At 43.4% G+C, this 14,678-nt stretch overlaps 1 protein-coding gene across 1 annotated transcript in view; it reads right to left on the reverse strand.

The window, feature by feature from the left end:
* Positions 1-14,678, reverse strand: part of CLHC1 (clathrin heavy chain linker domain containing 1) — a 189,091-nt gene that overhangs the window by 157,895 nt on the left and 16,518 nt on the right. The window contains exons 3-4 of the mRNA XM_085612605.1: positions 4,934-5,121; positions 4,618-4,775 (exon numbers count right to left, since the gene is read on the reverse strand). Of these exons, the coding sequence (XP_085468731.1) occupies positions 4,618-4,775; positions 4,934-5,121 (346 nt within the window). The remainder of the gene's footprint in view (positions 1-4,617; positions 4,776-4,933; positions 5,122-14,678) is intronic.

Consider the following 14,678-nt stretch of genomic DNA (forward strand, 5'->3'; position numbering starts at 1 on the left):
CGAAAGTAGCGAGCCGGGACGACGTCCATCGTGTTTTGTAAAGCGTATAAGAACCGTGGCAACGACATCATCTTAAACAGCGCCGCCCGGCCGAGCGGCGAGAGCGTTAAGCGCCTCCAACGCGCCACATCCTCCTTCAGACGCCGGAGGGGGGGGGGAGTAGGTTCTGTGTATATCGGGCCGCAGAGTCCAGGGTAATAAAGATACCCAGATACTTAAATCCCCGTGGAGCAACCTGGATAGGACAACCCCGCGGAAGGATAGGAGCCTCCCCTGAGAGGACATATACACAGGATTTAGCCCAGTTGATGACTAGGCCGGAGTTACGGCCAAATGAACACAGTACATCCACTAACACAATCAACGATTCACGCGGGGAAGCAAGATACAAAAGAATATCGTCCGCGTAAAGGGAGACGCGATCCTCATACTCAGGAGTCCATCGGAGACCACGAATCGAAGGGTGCCACCGCAGCCACTCCGCCAGGGGCTCCAAGGCGAGTGCAAAGAGGAGCGGCGACAGCGGGCAACCCTGCCGCGTGCCCCTGCCCAATTCAAAAGGAGCCGATACTCTACCATTCACCACCACCTGCGCCAGCGGTCCGGAATACAACAATTTCACCCAGCCAATGAATCCCGGGCCAAACCCAAACTTCGCCAGCGTCGCCCAGATATATGGCCACTCGAGCGTGTCGAACGCCATAGTGGCGTCCAAGGACGCCAAAATGGCTGGCTCACGTATGAACGGGACCCTCGAGAGCACCCCATGCAGACGCCGCAAGTTAAGCGCGGTGTTGCGATGAGGGATAAAGCCGGACTGGTCCTGATGGATCAGATCGCACACCACGCTGGCCAGCCGATTAGCCAGCACCTTGGCCAGAATTTTCGGCTCCGCATTCAATAGCGAAATGGGCCTATAAGACGTGACCCGATCCCGCGGCCTCCCCTCCTTGTGAAGAACCACAATAGTGGCTAGACGCTGGTCCAGCGGGCGGGAACCTGCCGAATGGGCCGCGAGGAACATATCACGGAGATGCGGAGCCAGTGTATCCGGCCGCAATTTGTACAATTCGATGGGAAGGCCATTAGGACCCATGGCCTTGCCAGAGGCGACTGAACGTATGGCGAGGGCAATCTCCTCAGATGTCGGAGCCGCGTCCATCAACAATTTATCCTATTGTTTAGTATTATTGCATTATTTTATTGCTTTGTATTTTTGCCTAATATATTTAATAATGTATTATTCGTGTATTATTTGTTTCCCAAAAATCAATAAAAATCATTTGAAATCAGGAATGCACAATATGGGTTATTCAACTATATGTTTTGCTAATGCTTGTAATATGAAAAGTCAATAAAATGATGTTTGAGAAAAAAACTGCGTTTGTGAGCACTGCGGTTTAGCAAGGAGCCAGGCACCCCTCGATTAATGGCAGTGCATGTGCCTACAAGGAAATAAAACAGGTGAGTTCTCAATGCCTCAGATCTGCGCAGATATGTTTTGGAAGTCTTGAAATAGCTTACCGCTCCTGTGGGAGGTGTGGCAAGGTGTGTTGGTTCCGCACACAGCAGCGCGTCACGCATCAAAACATTTGGGCAAACAAAATCAAGAAAGCGTGACTAGCAACCCCTGTAATCGGTTGCAGGAAACCCTGCAAAACTGACTAGTAGTGGTAGAGTAAACTTAATTAAAGGAAGTTGAAAAAAAGCAATACATAAAACAATTCAAAATGAGGAGTGCAGCGTTCGTGAGCACGGCGGTAAAGCAGGGAGCCAGGCACCTCATGATTAAATAGCACTGCAGCTGCCTACAAGGAAATGAAACAGGTGAGTCCTTAATGCCTCAGGGCTGCATGGACGTGCTTTTGAAGTCTTGAAATAGCCCGTCGCTCAAGCAGGGGCGTGGCAGGGGGTGTGGCTTGGGCGCGCAGCCGCAAGTCAAGCAACTAAACATTTGGGACATTAAAATCGAGAGACCGGGGTCCAGCAACCCCTGTAGTCAGTTGCAGGATTCCCTGCAAAACTAAGCACTACTGGTAAAGTAAAATGTAATTAAAGAAAGCGGGGTGAAAGCGATACATAAAACAATTAAAAACGGAGGAGTGTAGCGTTTGTGAGCACAGCGGTATAGCCGGGAGCCCGGCACCTCCCGATAAAATGGCAGCAAAGCTGCCTACAATGAAATGAAACAGGTGAGTCCTCAATGCCTCTGGGCTACAAAATATGCTGCAGTCAAACATCGCTACATGGATGTTGGGTTTCAAGCATTACGACCTCAAGTATCCCACAGATTAGATTCTGGACATTTTTGCTCAGACCGAAGTATACCGAAGGCGTGTGCAATTTGAAAATGAGCTTTGAACTAGTTAATACTAGAGTTATATGTCCTGCTGACATTCCTTTGATGGAAGAGGACTAAAACAAAAAAAAATATTTTGCATGTATACAAATGTTAATGCACAAGTGCATATCATCTTACAATTCCAATATGTAGACATAGTGCTAAGTGTTAGGAATCAGAGGATGTTAATGATGTTCCTATTTTATCAGTTTCCAGCAGTAAAGAAACTAGATGCTTAGCTTTCAGGGATTCCTACTCAGTGGCATAGGAAGGGGGGTGCGGTGGGTGCGTGCCGCCCCGTGTGTCATCACTGAGGGGGAGACAAAATGGCAAAAATATGTGTTTTAAACACATATTTTTGCCATTTTGTCAAGCCGGGGGTGACAAGAAATTGTCCACACTGGGTACCACCTGACCTTGCTACGCCACTGTTCCTACTATCCTGTCAAAGCATAGAGAGTTTGTTATACAGATATATTACTAAAGTATATCGTTTCACAATTATAGTTATGTTAGATGTTTCAATGACAGGTTACTTAAGGTATCACTATCTTGTAGGGACCCACTACAAACTGCAGCCTTCCTTGACTACAAAAGGGATGTGGCAGAGTATGGAGTCCTGTGTCTCTGTTTTCTTTCTTATCCCAATCCCCTTTCTCCTCTTCTACCACTAGCTCTCATGTTCTAGTATATGTGGTCACTGCTGGGGACAGTGATAGAAGGGAAAGAACAATGCTTCCATTGGATCTTGCATACAAGGTTAATGCAAACCTGACAGCAGCTCCATCCTTGTCCTCCTTAATCGATCTCCTGAAATACAAAGGAAAGCCACTTTGCCAGTTTGTATTTTGAATAAGGGCTCCCACAGGTTGAAGATGCCACAAAGTCTATCTTCGCATGCCTTCTCAAAAGGCGGCGGTATAAACTTTTTCAGTTGAGCAGGAAATGTTTTATGAAAAGATGCTCTGAAGCTTGAAACTGGAGAGAAAAATGTTGAGCAAAAATGAATCTTCTAGCCCACACTTTTGTTTAAAAAACCCAGTTGTGATAAGTTTATCTTTCTCATAACTGCTTTCCGTAGTTGTGCAGGGGACCAGTAAATTCACTGCTGTCTTATAAAGGTCATCACTCATGGAAATTCGGAAATAAAATGCACACCTTTAGTCAGAGAACATATGCCTTTTCCAGCAGAATTCTACATATTGTGTCAGAACCAAAAATAGAGGGCAGCACACCTGAAAGATTGAATGCTTGACTGTGTAGTAGTAAGATAAAAGTATGTAAAGCCATTTCTTCGTTGGATAAAATGGCCATACCTCTTGGATAGTAACCCTATTAGTGATAGAGGATAAAAGAGCCTGCGGACAGGCGTCATGGCGCTCCAAATAGGAGGATCTTGGGAGCCTGCATGTGATGCTGTATAGAGCTTGGACTTTCCCTCAAGATGCCATGCCAGTACATGTAGAGCACAGCAGAGGGCTTGCTGAATTTGTAATTATGAATGCTGGTAGCATTTAACCCCCTGCATCAATCTAAAGGCTAGAATAGGACTGCCTATCCCTCAAACAGTGCTCTCAGCAATGTAAGCCACATCCTGATTTAACTTGTCGTCAGCAGCTTCATGACATACTGTAAATAGGACTGTTATCAGTCCTGGATCGACCTGGAGTATTAGCTAGCTTTTTGTTGCTTTAGAGGGAACACATGCCTCATACAGCCTTATGTTGTGTCGTGTTTTCATAGCTTTTTCTTCCATTAGAGATATCACTGGCCCTTACTGAAGCTTTAATGTGCTGTGCCCTGGAGAAAGCATAATATATTACTGCTTATAACTGGTTTGAAAAAGGCAGTAATCTTACTGGCAAAACTGTTTTGCTGTCATTTACTCCTTACTCAGGGGGCTGTAGAGGTTTCAGAGAGTGTTCTAACTTGGCGGGCGGGGGGGCAGACCATTGCACCCGGAAGGAAGGATGAACATATAATTACACAGTTAGAAGGATCTCAGTTCATAGCCATGCTAGACTGTTCGACATCCTGCCTATGCCTATGAGAAGCTCTTTCACCCACTCAGTCACTCCTTAGGATTGGAAAGCACTATTTATCTTAATACGTCCACTGCTTATATCATCACCCCCAGAAACGCACCCCCAGAAACGCACCCGAGAAAGGATGGCAAAGACACTCCAGTTTTAAATCATGGTCAGCACCATAAGATAAAATGCTTTTAGTTAAAATAATTTAAACAACATGTTTTAATGGAACGTTTTAAAAATTACCCGGGATATACACTGCAGGTTTTGCGCTTTTTTCAGAAACGTGTGATTCCAGTACAGCTGGAGATTCCTTTGATGAAACTATTGCAGTCTTCTTTGTGGCTTGTATGTCCCTTATCTGATTCAAAAATTTTGTGCAATCGTTTTCAATGATGTCTATTCTAAAAGAGAGAATACAGAAGTACACTTTACTGACTGCTTGGTGACCACGTTATCTGAACATGGTTAACCCCACTGTTCACAATCTAACACTCTTTTATGCCAACGTCAAAGGAGAGCATATTTTTGTCTATATGTTTTTTAATGTGTTTGTTCTTACTTATCTTGCAGTTCTGTTGCTCTTTTCTCATAATACATAAGTGTTGTTGGCTCTGATTTCAGGGCTTTGAGTTTCCCATGTAGGTAAATAGCATCCTTCCGGCCTTGCTCAATTAAATGAATTAAATTATCATATTCTCGTTTGATTGAAGTAAGAATCTTCTTGTATGAGGTGACATGCTCTATCACCTGAAAGATATAATTTTCTGAAATCAGTTTGTATGAGGGAAGCATAACCTTCAGCTTACAAGACTGAAAAAATGGCAGAAATGCATTATGCAAATACAGAGGACATAATAAACCTTACGGCCAAATATACTTTGGATGACTGAAAAAGTAAAACTGCCAATTAAGATGACATGTTGCCTATAAGTGTTTCCTATGTGCACAAACTTTTAGGCATAACGCAACTGGTTGCCTTTTAGTCACAGAAAAATGTGACAGCCCTTCACATTATACCAGACAAATTAAGTCAATTGTTGCTTTAATATAAGCTTCAGGTTTTACCTATTTATTGCATTTTTGGGATAGTACAGTGTATTCTAGCATGTTCCCAATAGATGTGCCGCATACCATGGTTTTCAAATGTAGGACAAATCATCAAACATACACTTGTGGCCCATACCTCTCATTAAAGAAAGGAAGGTGATCCCAATTAATGATCTGAAAAGTAACACACTACAGCTGTACCGAAGCCCCCAATCGCAATATTTAATACAACAATATACAGTGTGCGCTCCCTTATTAACCACTTCCAGAGCAAGTGTGAGTGGAAGAAAGAAAAACACTGTGGAGTGAGAGTTATTTCCCTACTCATTTTCATCCTGCTCGCAAACATGAGATTCTTAGCCACTGACTGCCTTCATAGTAGCACCTCCACATTGTCCCTTCTCTGAAAAAAGAAAGGATAAGGACTACCCCCAAGATCACTATGCATTCAAATAAAATTATTCAATCAATAACACTTATGACTACGTAGTACAATTTAATTGAGGAGTGCTTGGTATCTGTGTAATTAAAGAATTCCATATGCATACATTTGTATTTCCAGGAGTCCTCCTTACTCCCAGGAAGATGCACAAAGGAGCAGTGACCCCTGCTGGCAACTTCGGACAGATAAAGATTAAAATGCATCTGAGCGTTATAACTGACAACAATGAAATCCCCTCACAACAGGGAACGGCAAAGATATAACACCACCTTCCTCAAAGTTGCGCAGAAATAGGGTGAATACTCAGTCACCCTCAGTAACAAGTTTCAAGTCCAGCAAGAACTAGAGGATGACAGAGACCCAGTAAAAAACCAGTGGGAGAAGGTCAAAGAAACAGTGGCATCAACCTGCCAGGAGGTACTTGGCCCCAAGAAACACGAGCATAAAGAATGGATCTCCGCCGTGACTCTCTGAAAAATCCAAGCAAGAAAGGAAAAGAAAGCTGCAGTCAACACAAGCCAAACAAGAGCAATAAAAAAAGTGAAAGCTCAAGGTGAATACACCAAAATCAATAAAGAAGCAAAGAGAAGCTTAAGAGCAGACAAGTGAAGATTCATCAATGGTCTTGCCACAGAAGCCCAGTAAGCAGCAAGTCATGGAAAATGTAAAGAACTCCACGACATAGGAAGGCAACTCTCTGGCACATACAGCAAGCCAGAAAGACTCGTAAAAGACAAAGCTGGGAAGAAAATCATGGGTAACGAAGACCAACAATGAAGATGGGTGGAGCACTTTAAAGAACTGATGAACCAGCCCCTGCCACAGTCTCCACCAGTCTCCACCAGACATATAGCCAGCTGACAAGGACTTGCCAATTCAACCCAACCAAGAAAGAAATATGGCAAGCCATCAAACATCTGAGAAATGGGAAGGTGGCAGGACCTGAAAACATTTCTGCAGAGGCACTGAAGGCAGACATTGAAACATCAGTAGACATGCTCTCCCTCTGTTTGGAAGGATGTAGGAAGAGGAAAAGGTGCCAGGCCAGCAGAATGGAAGGAGGGATATCTGATCAAGATCCGTAAGAAAGGTAGCTGACTGGAGTCAATCAATTAATCAGGGAGTTGTATAGTGCAGCTACTCACCCGTGAGGGTCTCAAGGCACTGGGGGTGGGGTGGGGGGGGGGCTGCTGATCCATCTAGGTGTGGATGTTCAGTGGAAGAGCCAAGTCTTGAGGTCCTTCCTGAATTGGGTCAACAATTCAGATTGCCTGAGGTGGAGGGGCAGGGTGGTCGAGGTAGAAGGATCTTCCTCCGGTTCTGGTCTTGTGGATCCGTGGGACAGAGGCCAGTGCGAGTTGGGCGGAGTGGAGTTATCTAGCGGTGTGTGGAAAGCAAGGCGGAGGTTCAGATATTCTGGTCCTGTGTCATGAGAGCCTTGTAGGTGTGTGTGAGGAGCTTGAAGGTGATTCTCTTGTTGATTGGGAGCCAGTGGAGATGTCGGAGGTGTTGTCATGTGGCTGCGATGGGGATGTTAAGGACCAGTCTGGTTGTGGCATTTTGGACATTCTGTAGTTTCCTGAGCAGTTTCTGGGTGACGCCGGCATGAAGTGTTTTGCTGTAGTCAAGTCTGCTGGTGATGAGTGTGTGGGCGACCGTCTTTCTGGATTTTGTGGGGATCCATCTGAATGTCTTTCAAAGCAGGCAGAGCATGTGGAACCAAGATGAGGATACTGCGTTGGTTTGGCGGTTCATTGTGAACGTGGAGTCCTGTATGATGCTGAGGTTGCGTGCGTGGTCCGTAGGGGTGCGAGGGGTTCCAAGTGCGGCAGGCCATCAGGAGTCGTCCCAGGCTGAGGGGGTGGATTCCAGGATGGGTACTTCAGTCTTGTCCGAGTTGAGCTTGAGGCAGCTGTCTTTCATCCAGGTAGTGACAGCTTTCATCCCTGAGTAACTGCTCAAAATACAGAGGCAAAGTGTTCAACAGAGTCATCCTAAACAGAAAGAGGGAGCAAGTCGATGCTCAGTTGCGAGACCAATAAGCTGGCTTCTGCAAAGATAGATCCTGCACAGACCATATTGCAACACTGAGCATCATCATTGAGCAGTCAATGGAAGGGAACCACCCCCTCAATGTCAACTTTATCGACCATGAGAAGGCATTCAACGGCGTGGACAGACAGACCATTTGGAAACTCCTCCGCCACTACGGTGTGTCAGATAAACTCATAAGAATTCTCAGGAACTCTTACGAGGGAATGACCCACAAGATAGTCCATGAAAGACAACTCACAGAAGCCTTTGAAGTGAGGACCGGAATCTGCCAGGGTTGTTTGCTCTCACCTTTTTCTTCCTGCTGGCCACATACTGGATCTTGAGGACATCCACAGCAAGGAGATGAAATGGGATCTAGTGGACACCTTGGATGCAACTTGATGACCTGGACCTTGCAGATGAACTTACCCTACTCTCCCATACCTAACTGCAGTTGCAAGAAGAGAAGAGACCAACAAAGTGGCAGCAACAACAGCACAACTTGGTCTTCACAGCCACAGGGGAAAAACCAAGACCCTGAAGGCTAACTTCATTCACTTTTGCAGGCGATACACTGGAATAGGTTGAGATCTTCACCTACTTGTGAAGTGTCATAAACAAGAAGGGCAGTTCAGTCCTTCGGTATGAAGCAGAAACTTGGAGGACAACAGTGACCACCACCAACAAAGTCCAGGCCATCATCAACACCTTCCTGAGGACAATCCTCCAAATCCACTCACCAAACACCCTCAGCAACAATGACCTATGGCACCAGACTTTCCAACTACATGAAGAAATCATGATAAGGCGCTGGGGTGGATAGTGCACGCCCTCCGCAAGCCCGTATCAAACACCACCAGGCGTCCACCTCACCTGGAACCCTCAAGGTAAAAGGAAAAGTGGAAGGCCAAGAAAACACTTGGCATCGAGACCTCGAGGCTGACTGCAATGAGATGGGTTACACCTGGAGTCAGATTGAAAGGAAAGCCCAGGACTGAGATGGCTGGAGAATCCTGGTTTATGGCCTATACCCCAGGAGAGGCAGTAGACATAAGTAAGTAAGTACAACAGGGAAAATTCTCCATGTCATAGTGAGTATGATGAAAGACCAAACCTAATTAATTGTAACTGTGTGTGTTAGCCATGCTAATAATTTAAATGTTGTCAACATTGTAATCAGGTTAAAACACACCTTCTATATTTTTTCTAATGTCCTGTTTGAAAACATAATATTTTAAATAACTATAAATATCTGATCAGTAGAGCGGCAGGTAATCAATGTTACTCTAAATTTACTGAGCTGGGAGTTCATGGCAAAGTAAATACATATTGCGAAGACACTGTAAACGCATTTTAATGATAGGAATGTCATGTGCTACAGCAATACAGAGATTATAGACTTCTACATGGACCCAAACCTATGATTTAGAGGGACTTTAAGGATTAGAAGAGTAAAGAGATTTCAGGTGTTTATTGAGTTATATTCCTATGGGTCAAAATATGTATGGGGCTTTTACTCAGCCAGAAATCACAAATAATGATTAAATAACAAGTGTCTATGAGAAAATCCATGCCGTACTCCGCAGGTTAGCAGCTGAAGTTCAGCGGAACAGAGAGGACAAGCCAAAAATTGCAATATTTCTTTCAGTTGAAGTTCAATCCCTTTAAAATCAGTACAACCAATTCCTGATTGTGCCATGAGTGCAAATAATACATTTTAATCAACAGAGTCAAAGCCCATTCATAGATCTAGCATAATCAGGGTAATGGTGCACCAACACCTGAGGCAGTCACCCTCCAGACCTAAAAACACTATCTTAGTACATATGTCACCTCAATCTAGTCCCTAACACTCGTTTAAGTAACATTCTAAAATGTATAGTAACACCTTAACTGTACTTCTACTCCAAACGTTTTTGGAGTAAACTTTGTCTATACATTTAGAGTATGACATGCTAATAGGAATATTTCTCAATACCAACAACGTTCTGTCTGTGTGGGAAATCCCAATGCCACCACTCACCCTTCTCTGGGAACAGCCATTTTCCTTCAGGTGAGGAATATACATATGTAATAATTGAAGACCATACCAAACTTTGTTTGATGGAATACAGTTTGGTGGGAAGGGCTGATTACTGATAAGTGAGGATCTAAAGCTAATTGTGTCTCGTCTGGGCTATAGGATACTCCAAAGGTCAACATTATTTCTGATATTTCTCACTCAATTCTGAGAGATAGTAGAACTCAAATGCAAGGAAATAAGGAACGGCTGACTACATGGGTGAGTCCAGGGAGATTTCTGAGTCTCCCAAAATTGTGACTGGCCTTAAGAATGTAATACTTAATCCATCCTTTGTTAGTTGAAAATATGTTTTATACTGTTTGGAATATTTGATGAAGTATGACCATTTGTCAAAATCTGCTTTCTCTTGGATCTACTTGGCTAATTTGATTTGTAGTGGAATGACCACATCATCAAGCCTAGAAAATACTGAAATGAAATAGACTAAAAAAATAATTAATTCACTTGGGGCCATATGTAGAAAGCAAATTTGCGATCGCAAACGCTGAAATTCGCCGAATTTCGGCGTTTGCGATCGCAAATTTGCTAAGTGGAATGTAGGAAGGCAAATCTGCATGCAAAATAAGGAATCGCTAAATTTGCGATTCCTTATTTTGCAATTGCATTTAAGGAATCGCAAATTTTGCGATTCCTTAAATGCAATGTAGGAAGCTCCAAAAAAGTGCTATTTGGCCTTAAGGAATCGCAAATTACCACCAACTACAGGTTGGTGGTAATTTGCGATTTCTTGTAATAATGCAGTTTTTTGCATTTTTCAAAGTGGAATGTGGTGCACACACATGCCCTTAGGGCATGTATGTGCACCACATGTGCACCCATGCTAATTTCAGGGGTGCAACAGGGTGTCCTATTGACACCCTTGCAACCTTGAAATTGCATTCTCAATTTGCGATTCTCTAATTGAGAATCGCAAATTGAGAATGTCTTCCTATTCATTCCTATGGGCCTTTTAGCCCATAGGAATGCATGGCAAGGTATTCCTTATTTGCGATTCTCAATTAGAGAATCGCAAATAAGGAATGGGTGGGATTCGCAAAAAAAATTGCTAATCCTACCTACATTGCATTTTGCTATTCTCTAATTGCGATTCCTTAAAAATTGCAATTAGAGAATCGCAAAACACAGTCTACCTACATATGGCCCTTGGTCCAGAAATCGGGCTTAAAATTAAGAGAAACATCATTATCAGCTTATGTGGAGGGAGTTTGTTGTGGCTGAAGTATACAAGGACATCTGTAAGTTACTTTAATAGTAACTAAACAAGTCAACTAAACAATAACCCAAGAATAAATGATTTGATGGAAAGATCCACAAGTTTCGTAAAAATACACTCAGACTTACGTAACACACTAGAATTGAAGGCGCTCTCGATCAGAGAAGTGAAATAAGTTACAGAAGAATTATTTAAAGTACATCTCTAGCATGCAAGTTAGAGAAAACTTGCTTCTATCACTTGATGTAATTGTCATAAGAGACCAAATGTATGAAGCCATTTAGCAGTCGCTAGCCCTGCAATTTGATAAATCACAAAGTTTGCAACGGCTATATGGCTATTTGAAATGTACTAAACTCATTTTGCAATTCAGTAGCTGGTTACCGAATCGCAAAATGGGTTTAAAAGGGCATAATGAATCGCTATTTGGAAGTAGTGTGTTTATGGCGTCCCATCCAAATAGAGATTTGTTGGGGTATGTACCAATACAGTCGCAAAACATCAACATTTGACTGACTCCCAACCTGAAGTGGTAAGCCATTCGCGACAGTAAGGGGGAAACCTTCGATACCCATTCCCTTTTGCCAATGAAAAAAAAAGAGTTTGTTGGGGAGTAGGCAGTGGTCCGGAGGATCAATGTCTATGCTCTAACATTTCAAAAGTTTCAAACTTTTTATTTTTTAAACGCAGACCCATTTCCTTTAAGGAAAAAACGGCATTAAAAAAAGCAATTAGAGACTGAGGGCTAGATGTAAGAAATATATGAAACTCATTTGAGTTACATTAGCAATTCCCTAGTGGGTCGCCAATAGTCATGAATATTAATGGCGCAGGTCGCAATTTGCTACCCTTTAGGAATCACAGTTATCATAGGGATAGTGACCTGTTGGGGTCAGCAGACCACCATCTCTGTGATTGCTTTTACATAAAGCAATCTTTTTTTTAAATGCAGCACATTTTCCCTACAGAAAGACAGGATACATTTAAAAAGAAAAAATTGAAAGTTTGTGGCCACTGCCTGCTCTGAAAACATATTTTTTCCTTAGGGACCCCTTCCCATTTATGAATGGGTTACCACTATTTTTCCAATGGCATTCAATTGCAAATGTTTTGCGTCTGCATATCGGTTGTAAAACATTTGTACATATCATTCCGATACGATATTAGGAAGGGATGCCCTCAACACACCCCTTCCAAATACTGAATCGCAAAAACCCAGATTGCGAATCGCAAATTAGGCTTTGTACATCCCAAAAATAATTTTGAATTTGCAAATGGCTCGATTCTGAGAATCGGGCCGTTTGCGACCTTAAAAATGCTTTGTACATCTAGCCCATAGTGGTCTGCTAACCCCAGCAGGCTACCATTCCTGTGATGGTCACCAATAGTAGTAAGTCATAGTTTGCGACCTACATCATAAATATTAATGATGTAGGTTAGATGCAGACCCGATACAACTCAGAATTTTGTGAATGGACCTATTAGCACATAGGTTGGTTCCCAAAATTCCACACTGGTCACGAAAATACTGCTTGCAGTTTGCAACCAGTATTTTATGACCAGTGATTCATACATCTGGCCTTTTGCCTCTAAAGTTTAAAGGAAGATACAGATTGTGTGGTATGTTGCACCATGGAGGATTTCGTTTGAATTCGTATAAATAATGTATGGGAGAAGGAATTAGTGAAAAACAGACTTCTCAAAAGGCACATCCAAGGTGATGGATTTCAATTCTGGTTAGTTTGTTTCAGGCACTTTTATTTATTTATTTCAAAGTTTTATATAGTGCTGGCTAGACCCGGAGGTATCAGAGCGCTTTACATGAGGATCAGCGAGTTACAGGTTACATAATTACATAGCCAGGTATAGACATAGGGGAGAAACATGAGATTACACAATAATATGAGTTATTAGCGCATACCCACGTTTTAAGGGGAGTGAAAGGTAGAGGGGGAATAGTAAACAGAGGTAAGGAATGCAGGTGGAAGACACAACGGGGAGACGAGGAAAACAATGTCCGATGTCCGGCTGGGTAGGTGATGGCCGAGTGGTGAACTAGAGCCAAACTCCTCTATAGCTGCATAAGGGAGCTCCACCGGGCATCGGCTAAAGTTGCTCGGGCACCGCGGTAAGTACAGTTATGGATTCCGCCCAGGGGGCATCGTCAAAGTTCCATCGAGAGCACCGGTCACGGAGTTACTGGGGAGTGTCGTCTGCCTCATCCTCCAGATCGCCCCCAGGTTCAGGTTTGGTGTGCTTGTTGTTCGGCTTAAGCTCTTTATCTGCCATGGTTTTTGCAGTGGGAGGCTGGTAAGGTGGCACTGGGTAGATCCCAGTTTTAGAGAGAGTCTGTGTCATAGATAGGGCTGGGATTAAAGATAATGCGCACCCTCTAGTACAAGCAGCATACAGCAGATGAGTTAGATTGGCCCTTTGCTATGGTTTCAGTGGCCTAGACAGGCCCATATTTAGTGATAATGCACAAGAATGGTGCTATAGTAAATGCAGAGAATTATTTTTGTGTTGGTTACGATATCATATAGTGTAAACGTTTATGCAAGAGTGATTTTTGATTGACCTTGATTGGTGATTGTGCAGCTATCCCTGTATTACAGACATATTTTAATTAGGGAACTTCAACTATGCTCTATGTGGTGGCACTGTTCACAATGGCCACCTCATTGGCAGCGACTTGATCCCCCTCCCACCCTAATTGCACAGTTGCTGGCTTTTGACAAAGTCATCTGGGCCAGGCACTTGAGGAAAATGAGGATCTGTTCAATACATCTGGGACAATTCATGCCATAAGTTAACTATAAGTGTACCCTTAGACCAAAAATTAAGTTGCACTGGACTGGTTTCCTATCAAGACAGGTCACGGGCAATCAGGAATCTAAGCATTTTTTATTGAGTTCAGTTCTCAATATACATATTAGATACTTATTAAGTAGGTTATATGGCTCAGAGGCTACCCACTAAAGTGGGGCATACCTATGTAATAAAACATTTTTTCCCTGACTGCATTGTTGTACTTGGCTAGGCTGTTGTTGGCCAAAAATAGTTTACAGGGCCTTTGTTTTGTGTCGCAAAGTTGCTCTGGTTGGAGAAAACTGCTTCCCACTGTGGCTCTGTGCCATCTGGTGAACGGGCAGCCAGGCAGCTGCCAGCTCTCACGGTCATCTTTCAAGCTCACAAAAATGATGACGAAGAAGGACTTTAGGAATCACAGATGATAGCTGCCTAGTGCCCTCTTCGCATATGCGAACAGGCCACAGGGGGTGGCGGGTAACTATCTCCCTCCTCTGTGACGCACCACCATTTACAGGAACAGAAAGAATGAGCCAGCTTCCCTGGTCCTGTCTGCAATTGCAAAGGCAGCACTAGGCCATCTATCAGCAGACTCTGCCTTCCATCAATGCCATTGTTTTGGTAGTGAAAGAGGAATGGGACAATGTCAAACAGGGCACCAGAGCAGCCCTCAAGTT

This window comes from Triturus cristatus, chromosome 6 (genome assembly GCF_964204655.1).
Source record: "Triturus cristatus chromosome 6, aTriCri1.1, whole genome shotgun sequence".
NCBI lineage: Eukaryota > Metazoa > Chordata > Amphibia > Caudata > Salamandridae > Triturus > Triturus cristatus.